Source organism: Cataglyphis hispanica, chromosome 2 (genome assembly GCF_021464435.1).
Source record: "Cataglyphis hispanica isolate Lineage 1 chromosome 2, ULB_Chis1_1.0, whole genome shotgun sequence".
NCBI lineage: Eukaryota > Metazoa > Arthropoda > Insecta > Hymenoptera > Formicidae > Cataglyphis > Cataglyphis hispanica.
In genome coordinates, this window is record NC_065955.1 from 8,182,155 (window position 1) to 8,200,000 (window position 17,846).

At 36.9% G+C, this 17,846-nt stretch overlaps 4 protein-coding genes across 10 annotated transcripts in view; 2 read left to right on the plus strand and 2 right to left on the minus strand.

Moving 5' to 3' along the window:
- Window positions 1-275: 275 nt before the first annotated feature.
- On the plus strand, window positions 276-1,362 carry LOC126858808 (uncharacterized). 2 transcript variants are annotated; one of them, XM_050609407.1, is made up of 2 exons: window positions 276-856; window positions 1,216-1,362. In XM_050609407.1, exons 1-2 carry the CDS (start codon window positions 695-697, stop codon window positions 1,219-1,221), a joined length of 168 nt encoding a protein of 55 aa, XP_050465364.1. In that variant the 5' UTR covers window positions 276-694; the 3' UTR covers window positions 1,222-1,362. The 2 variants fall into 2 exon arrangements, with proteins under 2 accessions (XP_050465364.1, XP_050465363.1); XM_050609406.1 differs by having other exon boundaries at window positions 279-856; window positions 1,212-1,352.
- LOC126858799 (mitochondrial translation release factor in rescue) lies at window positions 1,363-2,324 on the plus strand. The gene has a single exon (XM_050609396.1). The coding sequence runs from the start codon at window positions 1,363-1,365 to the stop codon at window positions 1,855-1,857; it is 495 nt and encodes a 164-aa protein (XP_050465353.1). The 3' UTR covers window positions 1,858-2,324.
- LOC126858736 (uncharacterized) lies at window positions 2,311-13,401 on the minus strand. Of its 4 annotated transcripts, none has more exons than XM_050609237.1 (7): window positions 12,877-13,401; window positions 12,040-12,152; window positions 8,303-8,545; window positions 7,750-8,018; window positions 7,494-7,665; window positions 7,122-7,363; window positions 2,311-6,709 (listed from the first exon to the last, which is right to left on the minus strand). In XM_050609237.1, exons 1-7 carry the CDS (start codon window positions 13,001-13,003, stop codon window positions 2,971-2,973), a joined length of 4,905 nt encoding a protein of 1,634 aa, XP_050465194.1. In that variant the 5' UTR covers window positions 13,004-13,401; the 3' UTR covers window positions 2,311-2,970. The 4 variants fall into 4 exon arrangements, with proteins under 4 accessions (XP_050465194.1, XP_050465197.1, XP_050465196.1 ...); XM_050609240.1 differs by lacking the exons at window positions 12,040-12,152; window positions 12,877-13,401 and adding exons at window positions 8,638-9,314; window positions 9,411-10,315; XM_050609239.1 differs by lacking the exons at window positions 12,040-12,152; window positions 12,877-13,401 and adding an exon at window positions 8,667-10,315.
- A 624-nt stretch (window positions 13,402-14,025) lies between these two features.
- Window positions 14,026-17,846, minus strand: part of LOC126858775 (ileal sodium/bile acid cotransporter-like) — a 5,059-nt gene continuing 1,238 nt past the window's right edge. For 2 of the 3 annotated variants that reach the window (XM_050609338.1, XM_050609337.1), the window contains 8 exons: window positions 17,784-17,846; window positions 16,582-17,072; window positions 15,930-16,232; window positions 15,658-15,867; window positions 15,363-15,537; window positions 15,036-15,298; window positions 14,772-14,958; window positions 14,026-14,708 (listed from right to left, as the gene is read on the minus strand). The exon at window positions 17,784-17,846 is cut by the window's right edge and continues 197 nt beyond it. In XM_050609338.1, coding sequence (XP_050465295.1) covers window positions 14,500-14,708; window positions 14,772-14,958; window positions 15,036-15,298; window positions 15,363-15,537; window positions 15,658-15,867; window positions 15,930-16,232; window positions 16,582-16,614 — 1,380 coding nt within the window. In that variant the 5' untranslated portion in view covers window positions 16,615-17,072; window positions 17,784-17,846 and the 3' untranslated portion in view covers window positions 14,026-14,499. The remainder of the gene's footprint in view (window positions 14,709-14,771; window positions 14,959-15,035; window positions 15,299-15,362; window positions 15,538-15,657; window positions 15,868-15,929; window positions 16,233-16,581; window positions 17,073-17,783) is intronic. The other variant, XM_050609339.1, reaches the window with a different exon arrangement.

Here is a 17,846-nt window from a genome sequence, read left to right on the forward strand (position 1 = left end):
GATGCTCATGAAAGAGAGAGGTTTATTTGGATACTGTTCGATTGGACACAACTACTCATATCAACTAGAGTCCCTATCTATAGGGGCTCTAATACCAACCAATGTTTAGGGTAACCAGCAGGTTTGACCAAATGAGCCTCAATGAGCCTCATTTTCAACTGGCCAGCAACGCAAGCACGGAACGCGACCGAATGCATATAGAAAAGAAATAAGCGGGGAGCACACACTTTTGCATAAGCGCATAACCATAAGTATAAGGAAATTTATTGGTTCATTTCGTTAGGCATATATTTGTGGACCAATCAATTTCTTTATGTTTATGGTTATGCGCTTATGCAAAAGTGTGTGCTCCCCGCTATACGCTGTTTCGTGCCCTTTGCGTTCTTTCTCTCACTCGCACATAACATAGCGTTCTCTTTCGCTAAGCTACGCGCGAGCGAGAGAGAACGTAAGGAGCACGAAACAGAGTGTGTCTTTTTCTACATGTATCTTTATCCCCACTCTTTAAAGGCTCGATCTAGATTGTCTATAGTTCTATGGTTTTGATCATATTTCGAAGAGCATGGGGCATTCAGGGCTCAGGGACATTGTTAAACTGTGATTGGTCCTCATATGCCCTCATGTTTTCAAGATAAAGTTTGTGCATCTTGATTTATCTTAATTTAACTTATTTATTCCGGTAAATGGGTAAATCATGATGAATCGACTAACTATCCTGAAACTTTACAAAGATATTCTGAGATATGGAGAAACTTTGAAATTTACAAATAAGGGGTACTTTCGACATAGAGTACGAGTAGCTTTCAAGGATAATAAAAATCTGACCGATGAAGCGATGATAGATTTTCAACTAAAGGTAATTATGCTGGTTTAATTACATGCGAGTGATATATTATTAATATATATTATATAAATAACCTCTCTTGTGTTTAACTTATAAATCATATCGTTAGAATGCATGCTTCTCTTCAATGTTTATTACATCCACAACCTGGGATTATATTGTGTATGTGTATATAAAAAAATGTATAAAAAATCTAAAATTAATCTTATTTTATTATATTTTTTTTATTCGTATTTACATGTTATAGATATATCCATCAATATAAACTATTATTCCATTTTTCAATTATATAAAATTTTTATATTTTCCATGTTACAATATAAGTTTTATAATTTAAAAGTAATAAATTTTTTTTTTCTTATTTCAGAAAGGTATGAAATTTTTAGAAGCCAAAAAAGTGATATAAATCGCATTTTATAACACAAGAGACAAAGTATGAAAATATAGTCTTCTTTACTCTTCAGTAGATTTTTGTTCTTTGAAACATACTTCCCATACAACATTTTATAAAGAGAATCATGTTTGCAACATTTTTATCAATGTGTCAAAAGACCCGCAACAGGATTTGTTTGTCAACTAACCGTGAGGAATTCTTGATATTAAATGAAGTGATTAATAAACGTGAAAATATGCCAATTCGCAACAAGTCGTTCAAACGTCACCTTGATTACTCGAAGGTTCCCAAGCTGGATGAGGCTGAACTCGAAGAACAATTCATTCGTGGCAATGGTCCTGGAGGCCAGGCAACAAACAAGACAAATAATGCAGTATTGTTGAAACACAAACCAACTGGACTCGTTGTCAAATGTCATGAAACTAGGAGTCTATGGGACAATAAGAAACGCGCGCGCGAGATTATGATAACAAAACTTGATAATTTGTTAAACAAGGAGCATTCCATCAAAGCTCAGATACAAATCCTTGAGAAAAGACAGCAAACACAAAAAGATTACAAAAGAAAAAAGCTGGTCGAGATGAAAAAAGCCTTTCAAGAACGTGAAGGCTTGACTTAATCGATTTATTTTATGTAAATTTTCTCCAGGATATGTACATATATTAATTCTAACTTTAGAAATAAACAAAGTATAGTACATAGAAGTAAAGTAAGTACATAGATTGTTATTTTCAGCTTAAAATAAATTAAGAATCAAAATGTTTTTTAAATTATAATCAACTTAAGAATCAGTGGCACTTTAAAGTTGATTAAATTGTACTATAAATCATTTTGAAATTGCTAGCGAAATAAAAATCTTTTGATTTTAGAAATTGTAATTATATCGTTATACCATAATTTTTATTATTTGACTAATTAGTTAATTATAGATTACAAGTAGAATAAATTTAGAAAGAAGAAAAATAATCATTTGTGTAGAGGTTATTTATATAGACTAGAAAACAATTAAATGGAATTATATAATTAATCTAAAGATGATTTTTAATGGAATCATAGAGGTACAATAAAACAATTTTTAATGGAAAATTTTATATCTTTAATAATGATAATTTCTCTTTTTGAACTTGTGAGCGACTTACAGTTTTGTTTTAAATAAAGTAATTAGGTATATACTGAAAAAAATTGAAAATATAGAACATCATTTTCAATAATATGCAGCATAACAGAAATGAATGATTATATTATTATAAAGCTGTATACAGTCTTGCGTACTTTAAAAATGTATACATTCAATATGAAAATAATCTTAATAATGATTTGAACAAAACGGCTGTCTTCAAAGTGATATACAATTTTCGTCTAATGTAACTGACGAAAAAAAGAAATAAAAAAGAAACGACAAATCTCTATTAGAAAAAAAAAGAAAAGACAAAACTATCCTGTTTCCGAGAACACAACGACCGCATCGAAAAAATGTACAATGAGCTGTATACTGGTGGCGAGGAGTGTATTAACTAACCACCTGAAAGAACGTCACTAAGTAGAATGATCACTAAAGAGAGAGACAGAGAGAGAGAATACTATGATGCGATGTTAAATACTATTCTCTACGTACACAAATAATATTTTTATACATAATATACATCGCGTCAGGACAATATCAGATCGCGAGATCATTTGTCTTTGAAATCTAAGTCCAAGTACTTATACTCTTATTCTTCATATCTATTTTTCAGCTGCTCTTCAACCACCGTCCAAAGTGTCCACGGCCGGATTTTATGCGCTTCTTCGGTGGTTTGGAGTTGTTTGATCGCGGCGAACTGCCGGAACTTCTCAATCGTCGATTACTCGCCACAGTCACTGTCGACAAAATACCGTGATCCATGTCCACTTGATCGTCGAGTTTCATCATCCGTACAACCGGCTGGAACTCGATGCTTGAGCGACGCTGCTCGAGCTCGGAGGACGATATCACCGACGGCGGGCTGATAACACGTTCCGATAACGCGCACTGATCCAACATCGGATCGGACGATTCCTGGATGTTGTCCGACGACGAGATGGCTTCACTTTTGCGTTTCGCGCTGCGCACTACGGAACTCGGTGATTGCTTCTTAGTAGATGTAATACTCAAGTAGGCGTCCTTCTTACAATTCTCATCGTCATATACCATACCAACATGATGATCAGACGACGACAGATTGTTATGAGCGACGGCTGTTTTCGACTGACGTTTCCTAGAATAGATGCGCTTCCGCGAACCTATTCGGCCGCTCCTTGTCGCGGCAAACACAATACTGTGTTGACGACCATGTTGTTTCAGCAATTCCCCCGTGTTCTCAGACGAATTCTCCTCGCAATTGCCGCCTCGCAGTTGCCGTTTCGGCGACGACAATTCGGAATTGGTGTTATGATATTTCTTAGGAACTATACCGGACTCTGTCTCCTTTCTACATTGCTGCAACTGTATATTGTCCCGATTCTCAATCTCCGTGTCTTGCGACTTACAGCTGTTGTTGTCGACAGTGTTGACAGCGATAGCAACGGTAACGTGGTCCCGTTGTCGTTGCTTCCTGACGACGGACGACGACTTGATAACCAAATTCCTCTCGGTGATTGCGTTAACGTCTTTTCTGCCAAACAGGCTCTTCTGATTCTCATGATTTTCATCGTTGCCCAACTCATCATTCTCCGAAATCTCTTCGATCTTCGATAAATCTTTCCTACATGGATAATCCTTGTTCGACAAATAATTCTTATTCGTTGTGTCGTCGCACGTGTTTTCCGAGATGGATAGTGATTCCACGTAGCCTGAATTCGCCGATAGACTCATGTTGGTGTCATCGTTCACGGTCTCTACACTCCTGTCTTTCTTCACGAGCGCCTCGTGACACGATTTGTGAGACGCGTTGGTAGTACAGATTTTCAGCAAGGCGTCAGCATCGCACTTTCGATTGACATTTAGTCGTTCCGCAGCGGTTACTAGCACATTATTCGATGTCGTTATCGTGTGAGAATCAGCCTCTTCCGGTAATTTGCTGGACGTATCCAACGTATTTCCGGCGAAATCCCTGTCAAGGTAAAACTCTTTCTCCAGTAATGATTCCCGCTCGCAATCCATAGACATCTTGCTATTCGTCTGTATTTTCTTTTTCATCTTGTTACCAACTGGCCAACCAGTCCGGTTTTTCCTTCGTTTCCTTCTTTTCAACGGAGTGTCTATGTTCGCCTCACCACATTCGGAACTGGCACATGACGAGTTGTTTTCCAAACAGTTGGGGATGTCTTGATAATTATCGAGCAATTCCAACAGATTTGATGGCGCCCCCTTTGGTGTTCCGCAGAAAACGTCAGCTTGTCCCAAGTCCACGTCGGGCTCGAATGAATCATCCAGATCCTTCACACTTAGCATATCATCGATCGTTTTTGCTATTTCCTTTAGCTCCTCGTCCAGATTCGACTTGAGATCTTGTTTTTGTTCAGGCTTGGGTGTATTTGTCCGCGATCTGACAAATAGCGGTGATTCTTCTATCGTACATAGGGTCGACGACTGTTGCTGTTCTCTTTTGCGGATTATGGTGGACATGATGGCTAACGTAGATGCGTGGCAACGTGGGCTTTTTCTTGGTGAACGTCCTACGCATCCTACACCGCGTCCGCGGCCCCTTTTCCTGCCTCCTACGTCAATTTTACTTTGCATCTTCATTAGCGTTTCATGAAAATTTTCTATCTCGTATGGCAGTAGAAACGGTTTCATTACATCGCATTCGCTAAAACAGTGCCAAAACTCGGCACCCGCATCTTGACGTTGATACGTTTGATACCACGGTTCGGACTTGGGTATCGCTTCAAAGGAGAATTGCATTTTTTCAATCTCCGTTGACGGTTTGGACGGATAAATCTTCTCAACTATATTTTCGGTTTCTGGTTTGCAATCGTTCGATTGTTGTGACTTCTTCAATGCTGTGTTTTCCCTACTCTCCGCGAATACAGTGTCTTTGACACCGGTTAATGGAGCCTGGTACCTTAATCTGCTGCCTGGCGTCTCGAACTTATAGTAGTCAGTGTTGTCCTTGATAAACGCTTCTGCTTGTGTGCGTCTCCTTTTTCTCGCTCTACCCAGATGTACAAAGTCCTGTGAATCCTCCTCGATAATTTCCTGTTTCACGGGACTAGAATTTAATGGCGAACTCAGCAACATGGACGAATTGGCAGTTTCATTGGTTTCGCTGTTCTCCGTATCTCTCGGCAACACACTACTTTGTTCGTTGTCGCTGGTTTGTTCGCTCGAGTCATCTCGTTTCGGCTCGCCAAACATAAAGGATTCTGCTTCATCACTTAACAATGACAGCTCCGATTTTCTCACGCGTTTAAACCGCACTACCACTGGCTTCTCACTCGACAACGGTGCTTCCTTTTTCTCTTCGCCATCGTCATCTTTCGATGCCGTGTGCTGTTGCGGATTGCCACTACCCGTCACTGCACTCGATCGCAGTTTGTTACCTAACACTTCCACTTTATAGTATGCGCGATTGTCCTCGATCAAACGTTCCTCCACTGATAGTCGATGCCGATATCGACCTCTGATACTTCTGCTGCCCCTTCGATTGAGGCGGGAAGGATGCTTAGGTTTCATAGAACGATTATTCTCTCCCTGCAACACTTTCGAGTCCTTTTCTTCACTTTTGTCATTATTTTCATTACAAACAAAATCCCTCACATCGTCCGACAACTTTCTTGCTTTTATCGTCACTTTTTCCGCTTGCAACGTGCAATTGTCTCTTTGAAATAAATCCTTACATGGCTTGCAGTTCTCAGCATAACTATTATCGACTACACTGTTCTCTACACTTATCATACATTCTAACGCACACGCATTTTCGTCACCGTTACATTTGTCCTTACTCTTGAGGTAATCTGATTCTTCCGATACACGACGTGAATTTATAATACCATTTTGCGTATTATTATGTACGATTGCCGGCTGCAAGTTCGACGAATCTAGATTATTACTATGTTTATTACTGATATTATCTTCCTTAGTATTTAAAACTTCATCGATTTCATTCGAAAAGGACCTTTTATAGTCTTCCTGCTTCGATTCCTTCTGCAGGATATCTTCTTCTGCATACTTCTCCTCTGGGTCATCTTCTTCGATCCAAATAGTACCTTTTGAACGTTTCTTAATGGTGAAACCCTCCAACTTGTCATACAATTTCTCGCTCTTATCGACTTCATGCCATGGACTGCCCTTGGATCTAAGAAGATGTCCACTTTCGTGTTTCGCACGAGTACGCAAATTATGCGGCGAACTTAATTTTAAATTAAGGTTCCTACGCGCACCATTCACTATTTTTATCTCGTCAACACTAAAGTTACTTAAAGTTTTGGTGTTCTTGTTAACCTTCTCTTCAGGCAATACTGTATTGTGAAGATTGCCATCTCCATTAGGAAAACAATCACAGTCTTTCCTATAAAATAAAAATAAAAAATAAATAAATAAACTGAATTGACAATTGCATGAAATATATGTATATATATATATATATATATATATATATATATATATATATATATATATATACTGAAATCTTATATATACATGCACACAGAATTCTATCTTTATTTCATTTTATTTATTTGATATTTATTGGATATACACATACGTACACATTCCTATATATACACACACGTATACATATACATATACATATACATATATATATATATATATATATATATATATATATATATGTATATGTATTGTGTGTGTATATATAGGAGTGTGTATGTGTATATCCAATAAATATCAAATAAATAAAATGAAATAAAGATAGAATTCTGTGTGCATGTATATATAAGATTTCAGTTATAAATACTCACTCGATATCCTTTGTTCTATTTAGTTTTAAGAATGCCTCCACATTGGCGCCCGCATTGATTAACGTATCCAATGACAAAAAGTTATCGTCGTTCCCTACAAAGTTCAAATGCTGTTCACTTTGTAAATGTTTGGATAGATCATCATAATGAATATGACAAATTTCGCAGTAACCAGCGACCAGCTGTTCTGTTCTGCGGGCACGTGCAGCGGTGGCACGGGGTCTCCGAGTCATTTCTTTACTCTGTCAATATAAAAAAAAAATTGCTCATGATAATGTTGCCTCTTGGAGAAAAAATTCATAATATTATATAAATTTATTATTTATTAATACACTGTATTATATGTACATGTATAAATAACGAATAACGCACCTCGATCCTATTTGTAGATTCAACAGCCTCCTTATTCTCCTTAATCTCTTTGTTTGTTAATTTGCTTTCTCGTTTTCCTTGTTTCCTTGTGTCAAAAGGACACGAACCTAGATCACCGTCGAAGTTTAACGTTGGCCACGATGACAATTCCAGAAACACAGGTCTAGTAATTCTATAAATAGAAATATAAAATGTGAGACAATAAAACAAAGACATAGAGATAAAAATATTGTATAGTATCACAGCTTATAATTACCTGTTAAAGGATTCGAATTTGATGTACGATCCTTTCAGATGCTTGACCTTCAAATCTTTCTCAGTTTTACGCTGATTAGTTTGCTTCAGCTGTTTCAAGTTATAGGTATCAAAAGTATTGAAAGAAGCATAAATTTTGTCGAGCCAAGCTTGAAGCTTTTCTGTCGCCCAGATAGGAATTCCCCAATTATGGGCGTTATCTAGTGGATCCACGGAACACTGTTGTGGCTGTGTCAGAGCACGTTCCAACATTGCATCCACTCGTGATTTCTGTTAAATTGAAAATACAAAACATTTCTTAGTATTATTTATACAATTGTCACTGTCTATATCATTATAATTCATAAATTTATTTATATAATAATGAAAAATTAATATTTTTTTCTCATAAAAGATGTAATATCAGGTAAACATACAACACAAATGATGCAAAGTGACAGATAATATCCATTTCTTTTTTTGTGAGTATGACAATATTAAATATTGGTTCTATACAACATATGAAAACATTCAACATGATTGTTTAGGTATACTTTCATCTTTTGTGTACTTACAGATCTTTGGGTAGTTTGACCCCGCAGATTGGTAAGGTTGGACGAAGGGCATTCAGAACTTAGTAACGGTGTTGGCGGTGTAGGAGTAGGTGTTGGAACTTCTATGCTTCTCAGCGAACGGGGTCCGCCGCTGCCGCCACTGGCGCAGATCCATCTATGTTTCTCAGAGTTTGTATGATCTGTCTTATCTACTCTATCGCTGATTACAAGACTCACACTGCGTACTAAAAACAATTCGATCGCCTAAAAACAGAAAACACCAAGTTGAAAGAATAATTAACAATGTGCAAGTAGAGCAGCAAAGTGACATTAGCAAACAAAACAAGTAAACATACATATAAACAAATTCAAGTAATCAACTAACGCTCGGATCACATTCTTTCCAAGTAAAACTCCAGATTTCTCAAGCTTTTCAAGTCGCTTTCGGAATACAGACAAAGAATCCCTCAGACTGTAGACCACCGAGCCGAGCAAGCTGTCACCGTAGGCGTCTCTCTCGAGCATAAACGTGTATGAGCGAGTATGCGAACGAGCGATAGAGACACTCCGACTTTCGAGGAAGTTTATCGTTTGCGCAATGAGCAAAACGTCGTCGCGCGCGCAGTACATATGTACATACATACGTATACAAACGAGACACGTTTGCATTGCGTTACGCTGACGTCAAGTGATTTCGCGACAGCCTTCCTTGGAGTGACTGTGCTGCAGCAGCGGTGGCGGCGGCAGCAGGGGCCGACCGTTACACAGAGGAATTATACACAGGCGATCCGGTGCTCGCGCGCGCGTGCCACCACGACTGGTCTTCGTAGCGTAGTGGACGCCGCCACTCGCCGTCCGCCGTCGTCGATTGCATAGCGTTGATCTAATAATATATACGACGCGTCGCGTCACCCGCCACCAGCCGTCTCTCTCCCAAGAATTAGAACACAGGCGTGAGGAAACACGTGGAGCAGCGGTTCCCGGAACCGTGAATAATCCCGACGGCAATGACGGAACATTCGACGTGGAGAATCTGGAACGAGGACGCGGGTTGTACAATCGAAGGGAACGGGCGCTCGCTGCTGTCAAACAGCGGCACTCCGATACTCGGTGATACTCGGCGACTCACCGATAAATCGCAGCACGACAAAGACGCGCGCGGGCGTCTCTCTACCGTCGACCGCGAATAACGATTAGAATGCCGAAATAGGGAGCGACAAGCTCGGACGAATGAGCGAAATATGCGAGAGGAAAGAGTCGATGATCCGAGACGCCTTGTTAGTCACTCGTTATGGTACTGCTATACTTTCTGCGGCCGACAACTGTCACGCACAAAATGGCCATTCGCCGTTAGTAGCTTGGCACGAGGGCCTGGAGACGGCGCGCGCGTTTGCTCCTCTCTCGCCCAAGCCGACAACGAGAACGCGATTCTCCGGTCCGGTCGCTGGCCGCTCGATACTATCTCGATCTCTCCTCATCTTTCCGTGCGTTACGTATTCCACTCGCTTTTTCGAAATTTTCGCGCACGTATACACGCGACAGATAAACGCGCGCGAAAAACGAATTTCACGCGTTGTCGCTCAGATGGCGCGGCAACGCGATTTGTTTGTCAACAGACGACAGATCCATGCGAGACACACTCTCCCTCGATCAACGTTGCGATTTGACAGCTGCTCTATTAATAGGCAGTTGCGAGGCGATTTTGTATTCACGATCTTTCGCTTTGTTTCGCGTAAAATTAATTCATTCACCCTCCGTTAAATCGTCGAAAGTTAAGCTTGATGAGAATGGTTCCAAGTTTGTGATTTTAATTTGCTTCATGTCACATTACATGTTGTATTTCTAATTGTCGTCTCTCAAACAAAATATATAATTCAACCAATTCTAACACGCACGAAACTCATCTATCCCTATATACTATATCATGATGTACTAATGACGAAGTTGCCATTAACCTATCACTCTTCAAAAATTCAGCCCTTTTTTCTCAAAATTATCAAAGACAAGTTCTCACAAAAAAAGCGTTACAACACAATATAATATCGTTAAATGACTCGTGACACAGACGCATGTTATTTAACCAGTGCATGCATAAACGTACTGTACGAACGACGAGGTAATTTTTTCGAGCCGCTCTCTCTTTGTCTTTTTATTGTTATTTTTTTTTTCTTTTTGACGTTACGAACTTCGCGCACCGCTCCGGAAGATGGCGCAAAACGGCGCGAAATTTGCCGAAACGAGGAAATCGTTTGTCAACAGAAAAATCATTCCGGGTATCCGTCTCGCGCGCACGATTCCAAGAGACGATGATCGTATTACGTACGTATGTACATACAACACATGGACTAACGCGTCGCGTCGGCCCGTTGCCGCGAGCGTTGCCGAGAGAGGCTGAATTTAGGGCGTAGCCCGTGCGCGCGGCTCGGCAACGCGGCCTCGTGCCGAGAGCCGAGACACGGCTCCGCGACGCACGGAAACCCGCTTCCTCCTTCACGTAATGCTCGGTCACGTCCGCGAGGGTCAGTCCCGCAAACGTTGGTCGTTCTTTTTTAGCCAAGCATTCTCCGCATTTCGAATGAAATATCCGTATATCTTTGCGGAAGAAAGGAGAGCGCGGATTTTTTACAAATAAGCAAAAATAGGAAGAATGCGCGAATAAGAACCTTAGCGTTTTCTATTACGCGAATCGGAGCTAATAATACTTATGACAAATTTCTTTATGTTCTAATTCTATAATTCTGTCAATAGAATTAGAAATTTTAATCTAGATAACATGTGTATGAAATAAAGTTTTGCATTAAATTATTAAAATGAGTTGAAAGTTTTACAAGTTAAATTTGTAATGGCATAGATTATAATTTGTAATTAATATTTCTCGCCATGTAAACTATATATAGTTATCAGAAAAAAATTATAGATTGTCCCGACTTATTCACAAAAAGTAAAAAGTAAAATAAAATTCTACAATTGTCTGTTAGTATTATTATTTTCTCAGACATTATAAATATTTTCTTTTAGAAAAAATATTAACATTAATATATTTTTATTAAATGTGTAAAACAATTCATTTTATTTTTTCTTTTAGTATCTACAACAAAATTTATATCATTCTAAATATATTTTTTTCTTCTACTGTCAAAAATGCTTATAATCTCATGTAATCGCAACAAGTTTTTTTTTTTAGTAAAAAATAAATTTGTTTCAAGAAATTCATAAAAATCACAATATGTACGCCGAAATACGCAGCCGTTTACGAGTGACCCGGTAAAGTTCGTGCGCGCGGGATTTTTCGGAGACGAGTTTGCCACGTTCCGGCAGTTCGATAATCGCGCGCGTACTCAGTAGTATCACGCGGCAACGAGGTCGGCTTGAATGGCCCGGAGAACGCATCGCTGCGAAAGACGGAGATTCGAATTTTTTCTTCTTTTTTTTTTGTTGCGCCCTTGATAGGGGAGCGAGAGCGCGCGTGTTATGTCGAAGCGACTATAGGCATACTGATCGAAAATGGCGGGAAGAGAGGAACAGAGGGGGAAGCGCACACAGGGAGAAGGGGGACAGAGAAAGAGAGATAGATAGAGAGAGAGATAGAGACAGAGAAAGGAACAAGAATGAGAGAGGGAGAGAAGGATTCGCACACTCGCCCGAAATACACCAAATGCTCTGACAAATCGATAAGCAGTGAGAAACGAAGCGGGAAATGTGGTTACAAGCTCTACTCGAACGCAGCATCGGACAAGCAAAGATGAAATACAACTCACTCCCCCCAGCTCCTTGATCTTTGCTTCTAGCTTGGCCGCAGTGACATGGTTCTTTATGTCCAAATAGAACGACTTCTTTTCCAAAGGTTTCAGCCCCTTTTGTATACGTACATCTATAAAAAAAAATTTTAATTTTATTCATCTTAATATTGCGATTCGCGCGCGCGCGCGCGCACCATATGATTGCTTTGTAAATATGATATGGCATGACACAAAAATATATTTTTCCATTGTCCATCTGAATGAATCTATTGAAGTGTATAAGGTAAAAAATGGAAAATATTTTTCACGTATTTTCAAAGAATATGGTAAAACAAAAGTATCTGCTTAAAATTACTATTAATTGCTGTCATATTTATACCAACTGCTGTACAAATCACATGACAATACAGACAAATTGGTGCAGCTTCTAATCAAACAATATCAACTTGTTATTCACATCGAAAAGAAATATTATAAAACGGAATAAAATAAATCATTGTGCTTACTTGTACTATACAATAAAAGTAACACTGATGATCACTCAGAGTACTCAATGACAACAATTGCTTGCTTTGCATAGTGTCCAATTTAACATACAGAGCATCTTGCTCTTTTGATTCGAAATTCAACTTCCTCAGCAACAATATACATAGATATATCAAATTATATCTTTACAAAGGAATTCCGAATAATTCTCAGTGATCACTAATTCGTCCCTTGTGTCATGTGTATATGTATGCGTGTATGAATGAGTGAAGAGACGTACATAACGCACGTTACAAACATTCCTGGCGATGTCCACTAACGGCCGGCTCGATACGTTATTATGCAATGTAGAATTACGGAATTACTTACGTGACGTTCGTCGCGGATTAGATTTGTTCTCTCTCGACGGTTGTTGTCTATGTTGTTGTTGTTGTTGTTGTTGTTGTTGCTGTTGCTGCTGCTGCTGCTGGTGTTGGTGCTTGGATGGCGATACCATTCCTAAGCGATGATGATGCAGCACCGCACAACGTACCGCAGCGACGTTATCCCTGTTTCACTTTCTTTCTTCGTCGTCGTCGTCGTCAGCGGCGGCGGCGGCGGCGCACTTCCCATCCTCATCGACACACCGAGTAACGTCGCAGAGGCGCGGTCGCATGCTCTATCCCTTGCACGGTTTGTCCTCTCCCTCTCTCTTTCTCTCGCTCGCGAAAACACACGCCGCACAATCTTATACTATCGAGGATACGCTTTATCGCGGTTATCAATTTACGTATCGTCGGTCGTCGCGGATGAATTGCATCCTCGATCAACGCAAATCGTCAGAATCCGGATCGTACACACTAGCTTTGACTCGCTCTCCGCAAACTCGTACTGTAAACTGAAACCGCGCGTGCGCATTGAAGTTAGCAGCAAGAATGCGCGGCGACCGCCTGGCTCGAGGCAGGCTTGCCAACCCTCAGCGCATGTCATTGTAACCAACCAATGCAATGAGCACGATCAGAAAAAGATTTTTTTGAAAAGAATAAACACAATCATATGTGCGCGTCTCTTCTGTAAAATATTTTCAATTTATGGGAAATACTGTTAGAAAAAAAACTTGTTAATCGAAAAATAAATTTATTTATTTAAATTTCTTATATTACCAAATGCTCGAAATGAGAAAGTATAATCGATGTAATATTTGTGTTAACAATAATTTTAAACATTATATTTTTTTTTATTTTATGAAACTGTACACGAGATGTATAATAATTAATATTTATTACACTTACAAGATTGCGAAAAACTAGCACAATTGTAATGAAACTTTTATTTATGCACATATATCGAATAATTGATGGCGTGAGAAATTTTTAAATTCAACACATTGTTTGTACTATATGCATTTTCTTAGATGGCGCTGTTGGTGGCTAACATTATTTTTTAATATGGATTTTGTTCTCATAAAAATGTGAGTAAAAATAAATTTTTTTATTTTTAGTCAAAATATGATTTTAATATGATTGTAACACACATATATATAATTCAAAAATTTATTCTTTTCAATTCAAAAACTTTCAGACATAATGCACTTATAAAAATATATTTTTGAATTCATACATTTAAGAATTGAAATTTATATTCTTAAAAACAAACTTAGAAAAATATAAACATTCCTTAATTTTTTGCGCTTTTAAAAATAGTATATAAATGCAGATATTTTACAAAAAATTTAAGATATCTTTGCTAAGCATCCTGCATATATCTTTATATCTAAATACTGATTAACTAATTGTTACTTATAATATATTATTAAGTATCGTCAGTGTAAATATTTCTTAAACAAATGTTCAACATATAACAATAAACAAATATTATCTACAATTATATGGCATCCACAACCATTTACAATCTTATCCTTATTGAGATTTTTTACATTAATGTACAATATAAATATATCTTTTTTAATATAACATTAAGTATTGAAACATAGAATTACTCTACACAATTCAATCAATTATCATTCAACTGAGTAATTACTTTAGATTCATTCGGTTGTGTAATAGTAGAAATATTTGTAGTTTGTTGGAGTTTTTCTAATGATGGAACAGTTTCTAGGATCACTTTTCTTTCTGTCTTCTGTGTATATTGATAAATTAATTTGATTATGTATAAAACTGTTAATGGTATTGGTGTCATAATTGCAGTAGACACAGGAAGCACTAAAAAAAAGCATTTTATTAGATGATTAAGATAAATACATATAAATATTTGTATAAACTTACCAGTGGTTAAGTCATCAGCAGGTGGTTTTAATGTAAAACGTAACAAAAAAATGGCTACACCAGTATTCTGAATACCTGTTTCAATAGCTATTGCTCGTATATCAGCTTGGGATTGCTTACAGATTTTTGCTACTATAAGACCAAATGTAAAGCCCAACCAAGGCAAACCCATTCCTGCAATTATAATCTGAAACAAGAAAATAAACATATATACTTCGCATATTGATTTGTTTGCAGATTTATCGAAGAAAAATATTAGCTTACCTCCCATGAAAATAGTTTGAAAAGGTATAAATTAGTTGTAATGGCAAATATAACAATGAATATAATTAAAATTATAGAAAAAGGTTTCATTATCCGAACTAACATCTTTGATACTCTTGGAAGCTTTCTTTGGATGACAAATCCTATAACCAGTGGAATTACAAGACCAATTACAAAAGTACCAATTTGACGATAGGGTACCGTGAGTTGTCCCTGTGCAAAAATATGCCTGCCCAATGTAAAGATCCAAAACGGCATCATTCCTGTAAAGAATAAATTTTTCTGTAGATGTCATATAAGAATTATCTTTATTTTTTAATTCCTTACCAAATGCAGCAATGGTACATATTGTGGTCATTGTGATTGAGAGATTTAAATTGCCATCAAGTAATACTGTCCAAATATTAGAAGCACCACCACTTGGACTTATCCCTGTGAAGAACATTCCTATTTGCAGTTCAGGACGATCAGGAAATAAAAGATATCCAATGAAAAAACTTAACTGAAAGTAATATGAAATAATATAAATTCACAAAAGACACTTGCTTAATAAAAACTAGGGAAAATATAAAAAATATCTATGTATCGGCTGTGCAATATTATCCACAATAAAAAAATTTACCACTGGCATAATCAAAAACTGACAAAAAAATCCTATAGCTGGACCTATTGGTTTCTTTAATGTATCACGGCATACATTCCAATCCATTGCACAGCCAAAATTAATATATAAAATGGATACAAGTATTGCAACACTGGCAGTGAATATGGTATCTATTGTGCGTTCTTCTCGTACTACAATGATACGAGAGACCTCCTGGCTGTCTTTAACCTAGAAAAATATGTTTATTATATCTTTTAACAAACAATACTAATTATTTATTTATCACTTACCCCATCTTCCTCCAAAGTAAATATTAATTTTGTTCTACCGAGAAACACACCAGTAACATTTAAAATGCCGTTAAAAGATTTATTTTCATTCTGCAGTAGCTCAAAACTTGGTATCGCAATATCATTGTCCTGACTAGTAATGACTAAGGACAATTCGGATGATAAATTATAGTTAGCTATGCTAAATGGAACTGATGTTACATGGTTCATGTGCACAGTTATATCATGTATAATATCAACAGTCCATGCTGCTATTCCTCTCAATAAAAATAATCCTATTATGCATGTGGCACTCGTCATTCTCTGTAAAAAAAAAATAATAAATAAAAAAAACAATTAATATACGAATGAATTTGTTTCCTTAAAAAAAATTCAGTCTGTTACACAGCAATTATCTTTTGCACTGAATAAAAACGGTGCAAAATTCAAGCAAATGTCACATTGATAAGGATGCTATAAAAAGGTAAAGAATAAGATAGATTAAATAAACTATGATTAGATAAGCATTAAACGTCTTTTATAGGAATTGAAAATATCTAGAAGAAATTATCATATTCCTGTGTCGGATAATAAATGATTTTCAAAATTTCAAGCGAGACAACAAATTATGACACATGAGGTGATAAAACATACACAACATATGTCCACGTACCTTTGCGTGCATTGAGTTTGTACGTCTCGACATTATTTACTACCGCGTAAGAAAGTATACATAAGTTTATCGGCATAATCGTGTATAAATGTTATTTTTTTTTTATACTCGAGTTAAGTACCAGTAGTATAAACGAAGTCTCGGTTTGCGACCGCGAAACGTATATTATAGCTAAATTGCATAATCAACGCGTGATTGCATTGCAGATTGCAGGTTGCATACGGGACTGATGGTGGGAGACACCGTTTGATCGTTGGCGATTCCATGATATCTGTGACTTCCACGCTATAAATATATACGACATTGCCGCGCTACTTTCGCTCTTTGCCTTGTCAGAGAAGTGCACTATTGAGACACGCTAACACATCAAACACACCGCTATTTTTGCAAACACTGTGCATCGGTGATTTGCAACGCCAATTGCTTCGTCAAACTTTGATATGACGTCTTTTCCATTTTATTATTTATCACTCCGTCGATTGACACTGAACCTGAGATAATCAATCAAGCGCAATCTTTATACGGAATTCTCTTTATCACATGGGTGCGCGCGAATATAAACAGCTGATTTCTTTTTTTGAGGAAAATGGAAAGATTAAAGCACAATATTTAAAAAAATAAAATAATTTAAAATGTTTAGCTAATAACTAATCAAACAATGTAACTTTTCAATCAATTTGCACAAAACTTTTCAATATTTAATTTTTAAGATTTAATTCTCGAAATTTTCAATTATATGTAGAATATAATATATATGTTTATTTGTTACATTGCATAACTTTTGCACATATTATATTTAAAAAAAAAAAAAAAATATATATATATATATATATATATATATATATATATATATAATATAAAATTATTTAAATGAATCAATTCTATATATATAAAAGTTTTATCTTTTAAACATTAATTAGCTCCTTTTGTATATTGAATTTTTCTGTAAAAAAAATATTTTGCAAATTGCATAAATTGCAATGGTTCACTGCAAATCGAATATAAAAGAGATTTATTAAAATTCAAATCTATTTAAAACTTTTTCCTATTATTTAATTCTTTGGATCGATCAGTCACTTTCACGATTCACCGATCAAATTTTACGAAAATGAGTTTTATGCGATAAATGTTACACGACGTACCCAGAATGCACATACATGACATTTTCATTAAATGATAGAGAATGTTTGTAGGGGACTTACTTCGCAAAAAGATTAGCGATGATTATCATCAGCATTTGCAATAATATATGTAGCGTTGAACGT